Source organism: Fusarium coffeatum, assembly GCF_003316985.1.
Source record: "Fusarium coffeatum strain FIESC_28 chromosome Unknown BRIP53273_contig_1, whole genome shotgun sequence".
NCBI classification, from domain to species: domain Eukaryota; kingdom Fungi; phylum Ascomycota; class Sordariomycetes; order Hypocreales; family Nectriaceae; genus Fusarium; species Fusarium coffeatum.
This window is the reverse complement of record NW_022157800.1, coordinates 45,179-62,059: the sequence shown is the minus strand read 5'-3', so window position 1 is coordinate 62,059 and position 16,881 is coordinate 45,179. Positions and strand designations below refer to the sequence as shown.

Here is a 16,881-nt window from a genome sequence, read left to right as displayed (position 1 = left end):
ATGGTGATGGATGCCATCTACGACTTGTCAACCCCACTATAGAAGCTACTATTACACCCATGACTTTCTGAGAATGCATATTCAATAACTTCTTGTCAAACTAGCTATAAGTGATCCTATGGCTACGAACCTGAAACCGCTGAGCAATTGCGTTCATCTCTTTAGCCAAAGAACAAGACTTACCATTAAACCAAAGCTCTTGAATGCAAGAGTCATGTCAACTCAACGAACCAGCCATCTAGAAAGAACAGCTCAAGAGCCACGAGATGAAGTCGGTCTTTCCATATCAACCAACTGGAGCTTCAGCTAATATCATGACGCTCAGAGCCTTCTCGATGTAAGATTGGGTTGTATAGACCAAATCAATGAGCGAATTCGGTTGTTTCGTCTGCAACTTGAATCAGGACCAGTCAAGGTATGTAGCCCATATTTTACGGTCACACCCATCCGGGACTTGTGTTTAAGAATGATACTAAGGATCGAAGTTCTCAGCTGGTCAATGGCTAGATACATATGTTCCCAATAACCCAAAACCAGGCGGCTTCACCATTACATCCTCTCCAAAGGCAGCAATGGAACCCGAGAATCCATACCTCGAATTGGCAGTTCAAGAATCTCCTGCCAATCCTCCTGCAGCATGGCTCTGGCAACCGCCATCTGAGATCCTGGGATCCAAACTGCAGGTACGCGTGGGAGGCAGTTTTATCTTCCCTCCATCGGAAATACCTCTCGATGAGATACGCCGCGTGGTGTTTGTAGCAGGAGGTGTAGGCATTAACCCTTTTGCCAGCATGTTGGGACATATAGCAGAAGAGGGCTACGAACTTGATGTGAGGGTCCTTTACTCTACGAAGACACCTTCGCAGGGATTGTCAGGTATTCTTTTCTTGGAGAGGATTACAACGTGGTTTGAAGAGAAGAAACTCAGTGGTGATCTGAAGGTATTTAATACTGGAGGATATGAAGAACGTGAAGACAAGACTGGATTCGACGTGTTGAAAAGAAGGTTCACGATTCAGGATGTGAGAGAGGCCATCGACGGGCAAGAGAAAGACACTGTTGTATACGTATGTGGACCGGCGATGATGACAGATGAGATCGTGGAAGGTTTAACAAAAGACGGCGGGATGGATAAGGAGAGAGTTATGTTAGAGAAGTGGTGGTAAGCTCATGATACGAACGATCCAGTCTATTATATGAAAACGCCTTAATATGTTGTTTAATTTAGGATATTCCTGCTTTCCCTTGATGTGTTTTGTTTTATTGCGCCGTGGTGTCGTTCAAACTATTTCGATTCACCATGCACCCAAACTCACTACTGGTGAATGCTTGGCCCAGCCTGTGAGGTTTCTGTAGTATACTATACTCGAAATCATCTCTGGATCAGGAAAAGAGATCCTCGGCCTTCTGGCGTGTCTTCGATCTTCCTCCCTCTCCAAACAATTCCTTGCCAGCGTTGTTTCCACCCAATTTTGTAGGGAACAGCTCCCGCGCATTGGCTCCTGCGGCGCCCTTGATCGCAAATCCTTCACCGTTTCCTTGCTGATTCGCCATGCCACGGATGTTGAATGAGTTGCCGTCTCCTCGCGCGTTAGGCACGTTTACAACCTTGGGGCGGTCCTCATCCTTAAGTCGAGCTGATCCTATAGCTCGCTCTAGGGTATCCAGGTTTCCTCCGCCGAATTGCTTGATGGACTTCTTGGTAGGGAAAAGCTCCTTGGAATTGTTTCCACCTGATATGCGATCCCTGAGATCGCGAGCCCTCACTCTGTTTCCGGATGAGCTTGCACGGTCGCCCATCAAGTCATCGCCGTCACCGTCGCGCCTAGGGGATGCTGATCGGTCACGTTGTGACCTTCGTCCAGAGAAGAGCTCCTTGCCTTGGTTTTCGCGAGCATATGAACGTGGTCGTTCCTCGATATCGGAGTCACGTCTTCTTCGTGCTGGACGGGGCGCATCGTCGTACATGCTGGCCTCATATGTCTCGACATCGTCATCTGAAGCGCGTCGTCGTCGGCCACCATCCCCACGGTATCCCCCATCGCGTTCCCTGTATCGAGACCGATTGTCCTGGTTCTTTCGTCGTCGCTCTTCAGGGTCGTGCTCAGGATGCAGGAGGTAGTAGCGACTCCGCAGGGCAGCGCCTGCCTCTTTCCTGTCGCTCAAGACAGCAAAGCGCACCTGGAGGGAGATTTCAGGCCTTGCTTCGAAGGGCTTCGCGGGTAGTGTTTCTCCTATAGCTAGCGCTGTAGCATCTGCTACTGGAACAGAGCTTAGAGCAACAATGGCATCGCGGGCTGTAGGTTCGGATGGGAAAAGCAGGTTGGCAGAAGAATCATCGATCCATTCGACTCGGTCAACGTCGCCAAAGTGAGACTTGACGTAGGCCTTGATATCAGATGTGTGTAGAGAATCGACGCCCTTGATGTGAATTTTGGTAGGCATGAGAGTCTTGGATTCGTCGGTCGCAGGCTCATCCTCAGCCACCTCGCCAGGCTCCTCAGGCTCGTCGGGCTGCTGAAAAGGAGGTCAATTCGGGTCGCGATCGGACAGTTTAAGTGTATGCCTTACGAGAATATCGTCGCGACCGAGATCGGCAACGGGTACGTCGTGAACCGTCTCGACGGCGTCGTCCATTTCAATGTCGAGATCCATAGTCGGCGAAGAGTCGGGGCCGTAGATAAGTGCTAGTAGCCGATGTGCTGACTGAAGTGTTGTACTATGTTGAGTAGAGGAATGTTCAAGTGCAAGAGTTCGTAGCGCAATGATATCGGTGAGCTGATGGCGGAGGGAGAAACGTTGAAAGGAAGAGTGAAAGTCGGTTTGCGGTTGATGCTCTCTATCTCTAGCGCTGCATGGGCTCGACTGACCGGAGGTTAAGTGGCCGGCTGCTCCGCCGCTAGATCTGCATATCCTGACGGTGCAAGTGAAGTGGCAGACTTTATATGATTTAGTATATATACCAAGTATCTGTCTTGGAAGTAGCCAGGCTAGATTGAATCATCAAGCGATGAAACTCTTATTATCCCATTACTAGTAGTGAGTATTAAATTCACAGATGAATATCTTACTTTTCATCTGTCGATGGCCAGCAGTGATTCAGAGGAACATAAGATGCACTAGAACCCTCAGCTTCTAGGCGGGCACTTTCCCAAAACGGCAACACCTATTTTCAGGGTCTATATGCAAGAATATCTAAATCACCAAGATAACTTACCCTGAATCTTTTGGGACGAGCAGATTTACACTTTGAGTTCCTTGAAGTTACTATTGTTTCAACTTTCATGCTGCCAGTGCGCCGAAAATTGAATTCGTGCTGAAATAAGCTCTGTTGCAAGAGTCTACTACGCTGATCCTGTCACGGCCGAGAAGCTTCCAGCGTCCATCTATACACAGAGCATTTCACCAGTATCGAACACAGTTTTGCGGGTTCTTTCCCATGTGGATTAAAATCGATCGCAAAGGGTGTTCGGCTGGCGCTTTCTACCAGTCATGGCTACACAAGATCTCGTAGTGGTTTCGCTATATCTCCATGAATATAAGTAAGGTCTATACAGATGATGTTGTACAATCATACAAGGCCAGGGACCTGCTTATTTTTGTGTCCAGTAAAGTGTTACACGGGGCTTGAGATAATGTTTCTTTATCTGTATTCATTTTTAGTATATGTAACCTTCAACGAAACATAAGCCCAGGCTTCACATTCTCATAGTGTCATCAACATCATAACACTCTCATATAACAATAATGTAACGAAATCTGAGCGTAAAACGTGTCTTTCTCTATCTTCTAATCCTATCCTTCTATTCCAAAGCAGACCAGTAAAGCAGGCGCGTTCTTTTGACAAGAATGGGCCAGTGCTATGCCCGAGGTATCAATAACTCTCCCAGTTAAAAGAATAACGCCCATTTTATGCCCCCTAAAAAAAGAAATCGCTTTCATCAAGTTTTGTCCAGATACTTCTTCTATCGTGCAGTTTCTACTCCCCGTCGTATCTCCAACGGTGAAGTTTTGCATGTTCGTGGCATTTTAACCATTGGCAGTTCGGTGTCATCGAGTGATGGGCACGTAATATCGGACATGCCACGCTTGAGACTTGTCAAAGCTCCAACAATGTTGCCAGCAGGTGGTGATTCGTCTCCTTCTTCGCCTTTGTGGTCCCTCAAAATATCTGGTTCGTCCTTTTTGTCGAGCACGCTGTCATATGTCCAGGCTGCTTCTAACCCTTGGAGATAGACAGGTGACCGTCTGAGAAAATTCCATGATAGGGAGTCGTGTTCCATTGCGATATACAGAGAGTCGATTTTGCCTCCAGCATCCAGTACGGCACAGTGTTGTTTGAGAAAAGCCTGGTCATATCGGCCTTGAAGGAGCCTAGGATCTAAAGGCCGCAGCATGGGCAACCCTTGCAGACGTTCAGCGTCACAAAGTTTTGCTTGGAGGGGCACCCATGGTCTTCCTTTGAGCAAGGGTTCAAAAGCTTGTGATACAGCATTCGTGAATGATTGAACGTCGTCGCCCTCGACCGCCAGCATACGGTGGAGTCCACGGGAGAGACACCTTTTATATGAGGTTGTATCCTTCTCAAATGGAAACGGGGTGTCCTTGGAAGGCATCAGAGATACGTGTACAGTCCACGACCTTGAAGGTTCGGCGACTGCAGATTGTGTACCTGAAAGGCCGTGTGATGAGTCCAATGTCTTCTGTGAGGTCATGGTAGTTGTGGGCGACGGGCGTATAATGCCGGAAAGCGCATCAAACGGGCCAGAATCTTGAGACGGCGATAGTACAGGCTCGACGCTTTCCAACTTTTCAATGCGTTCCTCCAAAACTTCATCGCTGTCTAGCAGCTCTAGTTGACGGTTACGCAGGTCTTCCATCTCTCTTGTTGTCCTTGCCATCTGTTCAACCTGGGACTTCATGACTTGTTCCATGCTCTTCATTTGTTGCTGTAATTGTGCAACAAGCGCCCATGCGGAGGCTGCATTGCGATATGAGCTCTTGAGTTCGATGTCTGTTTCTTCTTTGTTCTTTTCCACCGACTCCTCCAATGCGCTGATGCGGGTGATGATGTGAGAAATTCGATTACGGTCGTCTCGATGTAATCTTTCCTCCAAGGTTTGAACTTGTTGCTTGACTATGTCGATCTCTGACTTGTTGGTGTTGGGTGTTGGCGCATCGGCAGTGGCAATGTGATAGCATGATAAATGGCCACAATTACAGGTAGCACCAGGCAGGGATTTGTTATGATCAAACCCCATGCAGCCGCACCGCTGACCTTTAAGTTCAGGTATCATGAGAATGTAGCGACATTGTCCCTTGGGAAGCTGAGACTCATCGGCCTGCGGCGTCGAGGCCGGTGGAGGTGAACGAGAGGGAGAGGGAGAAGGTGACATTAAGTTTCGTCAAACCAGGGAATAGAAGAACGAGATCGAGTTTGAGATGAGTTGTCCATGGAAAGGTCGGTGGCAGCAGGAGCCAAATAAGGTAGTCAAAGGAGCAGGAATATGAAAAAAGATAAACCAGAAGGAAAGGAAAAAAGGCGGGCGGCTTCAATGATAAAGAGAAGCAGGGCGATCAATGTCGAGATTTGAGCTCCAGGGATAATAGTATTGAATTGTATGATCCGGACCAATTGTGCTGTAGGTACTTTCACGTACCTGGTCAACAGGGTGATAAAGACGACGAAAGCAGCGAAATAAGGTATCCAACCGTACCTTGGGTATCCGTACGGTTCTGCTAACTGTACCTGATGTGAGCGATCTATTGTCCAGGATCCGCATTCGCAACGTTATCACCCGCCTTTGCGTCTTGACCTGACTCTTGTCTCTCCCAACTCGCCCACGAAATCTCAGACCGACTGCGCCCGCAGGCCGGCTGATGGCATCACAACTCCCACGTTGAGACCCGCAGATGGTCCTGGCACCACAGAGCAAAGCCGGCAACCAAGCAGCCAGGGTGGGGGGACACCTAGTATCAGTATGTACGTACTGAACATGTCCGTTATCCCACGCGGTATCCGTACAGCCAACGGTGCCGCCTGGTACGTAGTCGCATACAATCAGTAACACCGAGAAGGATAAAAGCAAACAAAGCCCGCGGGTGGAGGGAAAGATCCATCGCGGTGAGAAGGTACGGATACCTGGACAGAGTCCAGGCAGGGCCATTACTAGACCGTAGGATGGTGTACTGTAATCTTCAAAGGATCCATCCTGGCGCTAGATGCTGTATCAATATCGACCGGTGTGGTGGTTCTGGCCGTTTTCAAACGCATCTCTGATTGATAACTGAATATACCTAGGTGCCGGACACATCTTGTTTGTGTATTATTGGTCCTCGAATCTTTTGGTCCCTGACGCCTCAAGGGACTGGCAATCATTGTCAGAAGATTGGGGGCAGCCACGCGATTCGCAACGGGCGCAGCAGATAGGTACTGTATCAACTGAACGGGCAGCCCAGCCCAGCCCAGCCCTGGGCAAATGCATGCACTGTTGATTGAGTGATTGAGTGAGTGCAGGGCAGGGGACAATAACCGGCCTAGGTACGGATACAGAGTACCTACTGTCTGATTAGCAGATGGTCTCTGGCTGGTCCACCCCCACACACTCAAGGACGCCAAGCCTGCCATTGACAGATGATAAACCAATGACGGGTTTACCCTTCCGTCCCTCAGGGCCCGCGACGCTACGGAACAGGGCCCGCCGGGACCGGAGAGAGTCATGAAGGTGGGTGCGGGGAGGTTTATTCTTGTCCTTGAGCCCTGAGGGTATATCAGTACAGTATCTGTGCAGATGATACAGCATGAACTGTACCCAAGATGCGGTCGAGAGGCCTCTGCTGATGCTGATGTTCCAGATATGTACTACCATAGGCACGCCTTATCAGCGCCATTGTTGATGGGCTCATTGGGCTGCATATTGAGCAAGCAGGCGAGTTGCCCGTTGGTTTGCTGCAGCTGATAAGCAGAAGTCAATCACCGTTTCTTGTGCATGAGCATGAGCATCCATGGGATGGGTGACTTTGTTGCGCAATTTCTGTGTCTGATATTGCAACCGTGATTTGACTTGCATTTTTACTGGGTGATCAGATCTTGGCTGTACTGTACGTAACAGCCGCAAGTTAGCGCCTGGCCATTTTGCCTTCACCCACGTGCTAAGAACTGGAAAGGCACAATAGGTCAGTTGAACTGACCAGTTCAGTTCTATCCGTAATCTGACAGTCAGTAATTTCGGTCCTGCTCGAGCTGCGCCTTTGCATTTGCGATATCGCTCAATTTCTAATAAAATATGGGCAATTTCGGAAATGCAGTCACTTCGCTGCTAGACACTTATACCAAATGTTTATCACTCTTAAAGGGTTCCCGCAAGCACGATGCAGGACCGTTGAGTGATACACAATCAGCGTTAAGCGCTTCACTTCGATCTGACCGATCACGAATCCGTAAAGCATATGCTTCACGGCTTTCAAAAGATGGCTCTCGCTTTGAGAAGGGCGATGGTGAGTCTTTATTTCCGCGTTGCACTTCGCATATAACTGTTGCATGTATCATGAATCTAAAGTGTACCCTAGCTCCTGCACGATCGGCCCTCAGACGCATCGTCAGAAGGCTTACTACAGCCCTGTCCAATGTCGTCTGCTCATCTAGCGATGGCAAGGGGCAGCCGCTCAACTATGAGTCTCTCCTAGCACTTTCAAATGGCTCAAGTCTGGATGCAATCCGCACCATAAATGATTTGTCAAGCAGAGTAGCTTCACGCTCACAAAGTAGTGTTGTGAGCAGGGGACGACAGAGATCTCATCGACATGACCATAAAGCTGGGAATAAATCCGAGAGACGGTCAGAGAGGAAGAAACATACGAGTCGTCGAGGACACTCCGCTGTCGACCGTCATCGCCAGCGAAGCTCTAGAAGCCGGCACTCAACAGACAAGTCAATACCTCATAACCGAGTCTCAATAGTTACCATACAGTCGGATTCCACCAAGCTTGGTGAAATCAGACGGCGTCTATCAAAACAAAGACCAAACGATACATATGAGAATATGGCTGCATATCCGCATTACTACTCATACCAGAACGAAGAGACACAGGCTCGGAAGAAGTGGTGGAATCCTTTCAAACGATCATAGCTGACGGGTGATGAGTCGTGGGTTTCCAGTACCACAGGTGTTTAAAAGTATGGCTTAAATAATGAGTCGTTCGAAGTTTTGAACGACAAAGAAATATGAATTATAATGGTTGGAGGTTGCTCGAATTGAGTTTCTGTATCTCTGATTAAATACCCGAAAGCATACTTTATTATATCTTTTACAAAAGCAGTAGTCGGGGTTTATTTATGGTTAGGTACCTGCCTAAGTAGTTAGTCAAGAGCTGGACTTCTGACTGTTCAATCTATCAGATTATTCTAAGAGTTAAGAGTTAAATAGTTCTCTGATATGGATATTGCGTTAAGCAGTAGCAGTCAGTAGGTGGTAAGTTACTTATTAAAGTGGGCCGGGATCTTGAGCCACAGAATGGACAGCTTTGAATTGGATGAATTGCTGTGCCCCGCTGTCCAAAAATGCCCCGCCAGCATCACCACGACCGAACAAGACACACGACAGGTCATCCCATCAAGTCTTAATCCTCAACGACGCCGACGACAGAAAGCGACGATCGTCATCGATAAACCTGGGCTTGCCCCGACCTAGCTACAGATCAGGCATGAATGTGCTCTTCTAATTAATACAACATCGCCATCATGCCTCAAGATCCTGCCGCCGCCCTGAGCGCCTTGTTGCGCCAGTCCTCCATCGAAGATCACGAGGAGGTCCTCAGGGCCGCCAACGCCGCAATCAAGGCAAACAAAAACGATCTCGATAGCCAGCATACTCGAATCATCGCACTACTAAAGCTTGATCGCTTCGACGACGCTCTGCGCGCCATCTTGGACGCTCCCCCTACTCTTTCGTCAAGCACTGCACTCGAACATGCGTATGCGCTTTATAAAACGGGAAAGCTCGATGAGGCCACTGCAGTCCTACGGTCTGTAGGTTTAGAAAAGAACAGGGCCTTGCAGCATGCTGCCGCACAGGTTGCGTATCGTGCCGAGCGCTTTGACGAGGCCTGCAACATCTACAGCCGACTCCTTGATACCGACCCCGCCGATGAGGAGAACGACATTAGCATCAACCTTAGAGCCGCTTTTGCCCAGTCTAGCTGGCTAGGATACTCGGTTACTGACAAGGTCGTGGTTCAGGACTCTGATGGATTTGAATTGTGCTACAACGCTGCTTGCGCGCACATTGCCAACGGATCCCTCGAAACTGCTGCCGACTTGTTGCAGCGGGCTAGCAGACTGTGTGATGCCTCCGATGACCTTACCGAAGAGGACAAGCAAGCGGAGATGCGACCTATCCTGGCACAGCAGGCATACGTCTTTGCCAAGCTGGGAAAACTTAAGGAGGCACTTGATCTCTACAACTCATTAAACAGCACAAAGTATGTTTCGTAGCTACATCGCTACAGGTCTAAAGCTAACAGCTGCACAACAGAGAGGAAGATCCCGACCTGGCACTCATTCTTGGTAACAACTTAGTAGCTTTGGAACCCAAGTCTGAGAACCCCTATCTTGTTGAGCGAAGATTTTCTACCCTGACAGATAAGGAGAAGGACGCAAAGCTCTTCCAGCATCAGTCTGATATCCTGCGACGGAACAGGCTTACCGTCGACCTGCAAGCTTTGAAAGGTGCTGGAGTCAAGCGCCGTACAGACGCTCTTCTTGCTCAGGCACAGCACCCGACGACCTCTACCGACATCAGCATTCTGTCTGTCCTCAACGCCGCCGCAAGCTCGCAAGGGACTACAGGGAACCAGCTTCTGAAAAGTCTTCAAGCACTGGCTCAGAAGAGACCACATGACGTTGGCCTTGCCTTGACCATCGTGCAAATACAACTTAATGGTGGACACATCGGTTCAGCGTTGTCAATCCTTGAGTCATTCCTCCAGCGCCTTGAGAAGGCTGAAGCCCAGGGACCTCTGGACGCTCGTTTTAGTCCCGGTCTAGTCGCACTGACTGTGACTCTTCTACGGGTACAAGGACGAGAGTCATCGGCAAAGGCAGAGCTTGTCAAGGCAGCGACATACTGGCAATCCCGACAGGCCAGCCCGGCCAGCTCCCTTCTAGAAGAGGCTGGCATCGAGCTGATGAAGTCATCCAACGCCAAAGACTTGCACCTCGCGGGCAGGTCATTTCAAAAGCTTTGCGACGAGCAAAAAGGCTCAGATATTGCCAAGGCTGGTCTCGTTGCAGCATTTGCTACTTCCAACCCTTCTAGCATCGAGCAACACCTACAGAACCTCCCTCCTGTCGATTCGCTTGTCGAAGGTATCGATGTTGCGTCACTGCTCAGCGCAGGCGTAGCCGCCCCTGCCAGCAAGGTCGGATCCTCGACTCTAAAGCGATCAGCACCCTCGGGAACCGATGACAAGACGCGTAAGAGACGTAGAAAGATCCGTCTGCCCAAGAACTACGTCGAGGGTACCAGACCCGACCCCGAGCGCTGGTTGCCATTGCGCGACCGAAGTTCGTACCGCCCCAAGGGCAAGAAGGGGAAGAAGAAGGCCGGAGAGTCTACGCAAGGTGGCATGGTGAAGGAGGAAGAGACTCTGGACCTCGTAGGTGGAGGAGGTGTTAAGGTAGAGAAGGCACCCCCGCCATCTAAGAAGAAGAAGAAGGGCAAGAAATAGGCAGTAGGGGATAGCGTCCATACTATATGCAATCCAGATCACCACCCGCCATGTTTCAGTCTTAAAATCTCCATGTGTCTTGTAATTGTTTTCAAATACAAATAGGTATAAATTTCCAGATACCTCAAAACTCGGCAGACTTTGCCCACTGTCGTATTGATTCATGCTGTATCGTTGAGTCCAGCTAATTAGATGTGAAAGGTAAAGTGAACCACTCATATATAATTCTAACGCTTACTTTTAAATGCCCTGCCAAGTCAAAATCAAGAAAACACAAATGAACAAAGGCCCGGGGCCAATATGAGGATATCTAAGTACATATGCCATTGTGGCCGGCACATCGCATGAGCCATCAACACCAACCTCCCAACTTTGCTTGAAACTCACAGTTAAAACGAAGACATGAGATATGACCATCTCAGCCAGCAAAGCCCATTTACAGAATGACCATAAGAAAAAATTGCTATATACAGAGAACGCGTTATTTGGAAGCCTTCCATCTCATGCCAGGCTCATGCGTTGACAGGCTGTACAGGGCGGCTTGGAAGCTGCTCAACGTCTTGAACCGACTCAGAATCCGAGTCTCGCCTTTCAAGCTCGTCTTTCGTGCTGCTTCGACCTCTTTTAACACCGGCATCATCTGTCTCCTCATCTGTCTCTGTCTCCATAGGAGGCAAAGGGCTTCGGCGCCCATCTGAGAAGCTGACTGCAACCTCACTCTCCGTATCAGAAGGTATTGTCAATCTGCCGCCAGCGGACGTACTTCTAGTCGCCTGCGCAGTCGAGTATTTTCTATGTAGCTCACGAAAGCTTCGAGCGGTTGCAGTGCTTGCGCTTGCGATAGATTCTCTGCGCTCACTCGTTTGCCCGCTCGTTTCCTCACTTTCAAGAGGTACACCAATAGCAGAATGGAAATCATCATCCTCTGGGCCGCTCGGCATGGGCGATAGTGGCATATCGTACTGCTGCGAGGACTTTCGAGCGCGAATCTTTTCATCGTGGGTCATGTTCTGCAGTCCATCACCAAAGTTGATGACCGATGCCTTCTTTCCATGAACCACAAAACTTCCTGTGCCTCTTGCAAGCTGATGATCTTGTGCCGATTCCTCTCCTGAGCCAGCTACTTCTTTGCCTTTGCGACTACCACGATGGTGAGAGAGATGTCCAGCGCCTTCTCGGAGGGTTCGTTGAAGGCTGCGGCGAATCTTGCTTCTGTCAAGCTTGTCTACGGATGTACCAGACTCGGCAGCGGGATCCGCACCTGTTGAGACAGTTGCTTTGTCCGTAGGATCACGGCTAGGCCGTTGTTCAAGCAGACCTGTCTGTTCCAGGAAGTCTTGTTCTTCAGCATCAGGGTCATGGCTTTTGTCATCCTCAGGGCGCTGTGGTGACTTGGAGTTTTCATCTTGTGAAAGAGGCTTCGCCAATGGATTCTGCTGCACTGAGGTAATAGGGGACTGTGCTATGCTTGATATGGATCCGTGCCTCGTACTGGCAGCGTCAGGTCTAGCGAAGGAAAGGTCGCGTGAGCTGTGCCGGCGCTTTGTTGCGCTCTGGGGAGGTGTAGTGAAGACTTGGTCCAAAGGAGAATCGACGTCCTCGTTGACCTCAGTGGAGTTGGGTAGGTGAACGACTTGAGGCTCTGTAGGTGTTCTTGGATCGCCGTCGGTTCCCGAATGATGAGTTGATCTAGACCCCCTGCGTCCCATATTGGCGCGTGGAGTTGGTGACCCAGTTCTTTGTGAAAGTCGGTTAGACGTCTGTTTTGTGGGAGTGAATGTTTCAGATGGGTATTCTTCCTCGAGGTCCTGTATCAAGATATCGCGATGACATTTTGATTTCCACATGTCTTGACGAGTCCACTTGATCTGTGCCGACATTCGCGCACCGGCGGCCAAGAGCTGTTCCCTTGTTCTGGGCTGAATTGGTGCCAAAATTTGGAGATGCCGTGCGTTTCTGAGCTGGTCCTCGAGCTGCTTTTGGATGTCCTGTACACTTTCCTCGGCTTCTTCAATTTTCTGCCTCATAACGTCTCGCCTAGCAGCCGAGATGTCTTCGGCCATCTTGTGATCTATACGACTTCGAGCAATGGATACAGGGCCTGTTGGTGTCTGAATAAGCGTGGCAGCATCGGCGCTATCAAGTCTGCGAAGGCCACGACGGCCTTGCCCATCATAATTACCGCCTACAACACCGCGCATCTTAACGCCTGTAGTTCGGAAGGCGGCAGCATAATTGAGTTTGGCAAGCCAGTCGTTCATCTCCTCTTCGTTATCCGCCAGCAGTACTTCTTCTAGGCCACCCTGACGCACGTATACGAAAGCATTCTTGTGCTTTTTGTACGCCGCATCGTGAAGAGCGACCGCAGCATAAGTAGACATAAGGCCGTCTGGTTTGAACTCTTGGAGTGGGGGGTTGAAAATCAACGGTACACCATCATTCCCTGCCTTGATATGATTATCGTACTGATGCATTAGTGACTTAACCCAGCCCGTGTTTCGGAAGAAGTAAAGCTGCGCCCCTGTAAGAATAGCTCCCCACTCCTGCCAAGGAGATCGTGCCTTTCGTTTCTTTGCGTCCTTCCGCCAGAGCAACCCGACCTTTGTAACCTTGATATCGACGATTCCAGGGTGCGCTTCAGCAGGGTTACTGGCTGTCTGTTCCGTCATGAAAGCATCTGGCCGAGATCGAGCTGACACAATCTGCAGGACGCCCGTCTTAAAGAACGTCTTTTGCAAATCCTTCAGGTTCAAGCTGGGTGCGGTGCCTAGGTAGTTATAGTGATCATCCAATTCCATTGCCTCTTTCAAGTTGGGTCTCAGCGCGTCCAAACTTCCATCGAGGATCAAGGTATAGGGATCAATGGGCTCCTTCATAGCCCGTTTTGCGGGGTCGTTGACTGCGGATGCGAGTAAAGGCTTCCGTCGTGACTTGTGTGAAGCATAGCGATCAGCGCCTGGTTCTAAATCGTCCTCAACATGAATAAAAGGGGTATAAGTGATGTTGTCATAAAAACATTCCAGAATGTCGTCAAAAATGCCCTCGCCGTTTGTGTTTTTCAAGTAATCAGATTTCTGCATCTTGTGTTTGTTGTTCTTGTTGAAAACATCAGTGTGCAAAATGAGTAACGAAAATGCAATGAAATAAGCCTGGTCGGGCGACGAGTAAATGCCCGGGTTGCACTCGTGGTAGCGATTTGCAAATGCCTGCAGACAGCGATCAATCTGCTGGGTCTCCTTGGGTAACTCAGCCTCCATCAGCAGCTTGCGGATTGCCATATCCATAGGGTCCCCAAAGAAGCCGAAGCTGCGCATATAGCTCCGAAGGACAGCTATCATGAATGGGTCAGCACTTTTTGACAGAGTAGCAGCAATAATACCCCGACTTGCAACGTCTTCGACTCGGGTAAGGTATTTGGCAGGCGACTCGTCTCCATTGCGTTCAGGAAGGACAAAAGAATCTCTGGCGAGCTGAAGTGAGTTGTTTTTGGATCCGATAGAAGCAGGCGTAGTGGGAGTTAACGTGCCCTGACGACTGAGCTCAGAGTTTTGCCTTAGACGACTCAGTCCAAACAAATCACCAAAGCTTTTACGGCCAGTCGAAGACGATGTCCGGGTCGTCGGTGGGAGAAGGTGATCATCATTGGAGTCTCGGCCCATTGAACTCATAGTAGAGGACCTTCCTCGTAACAGATTACCTCTAGTTGGCGAGGAATGGCCCGATTGGGTACCGCCGGGAGCAACTAAAGTTGTAGCAGGCGATTGACCTGTTTGTAAGTCTGTACCTTTTGTGGTGCTCCCACCAGCTGTTCTGTGACTTTGGGCCGAGGCTGGTCGAGGAGTAGCTGAGATACCAAGTGAAGAAGCAGAGGAGACACCAGGCGGTGCTTTCCCTTGTTGTTGCAAATGTGCAAATGGGAACAGAGGTTCTGGCGCCTTCTTGTGTCTCCGTAATCTGAAAAATGGGCCCGATTTCTTGGGTGTCGTCTCTGGGCTTTGGTAAGACGAACTCTGGTGAGACATGCGATCATTGGAGCTCGCATCAGACCTTGATGACTCGGACGGTCGATTTGGGGGTGTTAGAATAGCTCCATTGGGACTACTCGTAGTGGCTGTTGTAGATGGCCGTGGTGATTCTGGTTCGTCCAGAGTAGCAAGCGGACGTCGCCTGTCATCAGTAAAGGATTTCCGAAGTGTTTTCTGCCGGTCGAAATTATCGTTTGAATGGTTGCCGTCACGGGGTATATCTGTCGAGCGTCGAAATCTGGCTGCCAAGCTTATCCTGGATGTCTTCTTCTTTGGTCCCTTGTTGAGTTCATTTGTAGGAGCGGTAGTAATGATTTCGGGGGCTGGATCGACACTAGTTAGCTGCTATGTTCTTGACCACGAAAGGGGAACATAGGGTGATTTACGTCGGGGTACTGGGGGAGTTTTTTCGGACTGCTGTTTGGCTCGAAGGGATAACTGCGAATCACTCGCATTTCGAAAGCGTAAGACGGAAAACCGATGGTGCTTGCTGTTTTCATCTTGTATGGGAGGGGTATCAGGGCGGTTCTCGGTTTGGCCTACAGGGCGACTCCCAGGGCGACTCTCGCTATGGCTCTCACGAGAATCTTCAAAACGGCTGCTGGTGGTCGAGTCGCGAGGTAAATCGTGGGATGGCGGGGGGTGAAAAGATTCGCCGGCGCCTTGTTCGTCATTCTGACTTGGTTGGGAGGGAATCGTAGGACCGATGTCGCCGGATGCGCTGGATTCAAAGAATGTATGGCGGCGCGTATCATTCTCAGTAGACATTGCGTTGTTGCCTCGGCGGCGAAGGAAAGCCATGGCAGCGACTGATCATGGTACGCGGCCAGCCCAGGCGTTGTCGTGAGGGCCAGGGGATATCGATGAGGTGTAGGAATAGAGGGTGGCAGGTGTCTAATGACCTACCAAACAGAAGACTGGAGCACAGTCGCTGCGGCGTTCATTGAGACAACTCTAGACGTCGATTTCGATGATGAAAGTAGAACAAGAGCAAAAGTCGCGTATGAAAGCTGAATCGCGGGTCTTTGCTGATGCAGTTAATGGGTAAGGTAGGTACGTTTTTGTCGAGACTGGTGCTGATGGAGTAGAGCAGCAGTCGCTTTCCGAGCTTCCCACCAGGCCAGGGGCTGGCGTTGCAGCCTCAATTGGTCCAGCGCAGCACACAGAGAGCAGAGCGTAGCGCAGCGTCTAGGCTAGGATAGGCTGGGCCGGGCTGGACTGTCAGACTACGATGGAACCTAGGCATGCACAGTCGACCCGACAGTGTTGCAGGCCCACTACTAAGGCTCTTGAGCGCGTGGCTGGTTAGGGGTAAGGGAGCACAGAAAAGCCCGTATGGATGGATTGGAGTGAAGGGCGACCTGGAAGTCCCGCTGTAAAAGGCTTTCATGCGCTAGCCTGCCCCTGGGAGCATCAATGTGGCTGGTGATCTAACATCCATTATTGCATGTACCTCTTCATTCGAGTTCCCATATTGACTACAGCTGAACCGAAATTGCATGTCAGGCACCAAAGACATTTTTACAAATTTGCAAGATGCTGTCGATACAGTAACCGTTAGGCTCCCGTATTAACGTTGCAAAAGCATGGGCGAAAAGCCTGAGAAAAGGATACGTACGATAAAAAGAAACGGGCGTCTTGCGTCTTCTGCTTAACTATGGCGGAGGGCTGGCTATTGGAAGAAGGAAAGGCATGGATGTACATCCCACACCTGCATGCAATTGGAGAGCCTCGAGCTAGGTTCTTGTCAGCCTCAGATTTGAACTTGCAATGAGAACTTTAAGAACTTTCTCAGCGGTAGCGAAAAAGGGGTTTCAGCGATACATCCATGCTGTTCGTAGTCTTCTGTGCCATTTAGGGTACAGTACACAATCCTGTAAGAGGTAGTTTACAGCCTCATGATCCACGCAGTAAATAATGCTCCTGTTTCCAATACTTCTATTTGCTGAGGTGCCATGGAAACTGGAGGGGAAAGTTCTTGTATTACGAATCAGTGCGCGTCACAATCTAGAAAAGTCAAACTCTTGAAGATCGTTGATATGGGTCCCTTATTGTTTTATCTTCTTAATAAGATGGGACTACTACTATTCTTTTATGTCTGCTGGGCTGAAGTTCAGTCCCAATTAAT

At 49.7% G+C, this 16,881-nt stretch overlaps 5 protein-coding genes across 5 annotated transcripts; 2 read left to right on the top strand and 3 right to left on the bottom strand.

Annotated features, from left to right (window-relative positions):
* Positions 1–572: 572 nt before the first annotated feature.
* Positions 573–1,166, top strand: FIESC28_00020 (uncharacterized protein; the record flags this gene model as incomplete). Its single annotated transcript, XM_031154171.1, has 1 exon — positions 573–1,166. One exon carries the CDS (start codon positions 573–575, stop codon positions 1,164–1,166), a length of 594 nt encoding a protein of 197 aa, XP_031021748.1.
* Positions 1,167–1,383: 217 nt separating this feature from the next.
* On the bottom strand, positions 1,384–2,655 carry FIESC28_00019 (uncharacterized protein; the record flags this gene model as incomplete). Its single annotated transcript, XM_031154170.1, has 2 exons — positions 1,384–2,517; positions 2,572–2,655. The coding sequence occupies 2 exons, from the start codon at positions 2,653–2,655 to the stop codon at positions 1,384–1,386; spliced, it is 1,218 nt and encodes a 405-aa protein (XP_031021747.1).
* A 1,310-nt stretch (positions 2,656–3,965) lies between these two features.
* On the bottom strand, positions 3,966–5,396 carry FIESC28_00018 (uncharacterized protein; the record flags this gene model as incomplete). Its single annotated transcript, XM_031154169.1, has 1 exon — positions 3,966–5,396. One exon carries the CDS (start codon positions 5,394–5,396, stop codon positions 3,966–3,968), a length of 1,431 nt encoding a protein of 476 aa, XP_031021746.1.
* Positions 5,397–8,740: 3,344 nt separating this feature from the next.
* Positions 8,741–10,728, top strand: FIESC28_00017 (uncharacterized protein; the record flags this gene model as incomplete). Its single annotated transcript, XM_031154168.1, has 2 exons — positions 8,741–9,480; positions 9,534–10,728. 2 exons carry the CDS (start codon positions 8,741–8,743, stop codon positions 10,726–10,728), a joined length of 1,935 nt encoding a protein of 644 aa, XP_031021745.1.
* Positions 10,729–11,240: 512 nt separating this feature from the next.
* FIESC28_00016 (uncharacterized protein) lies at positions 11,241–15,554 on the bottom strand (the record flags this gene model as incomplete). Its single annotated transcript, XM_031154167.1, has 2 exons — positions 11,241–15,076; positions 15,140–15,554. The coding sequence occupies 2 exons, from the start codon at positions 15,552–15,554 to the stop codon at positions 11,241–11,243; spliced, it is 4,251 nt and encodes a 1,416-aa protein (XP_031021744.1).
* Between the last annotated feature and the right edge of the window lie 1,327 nt (positions 15,555–16,881).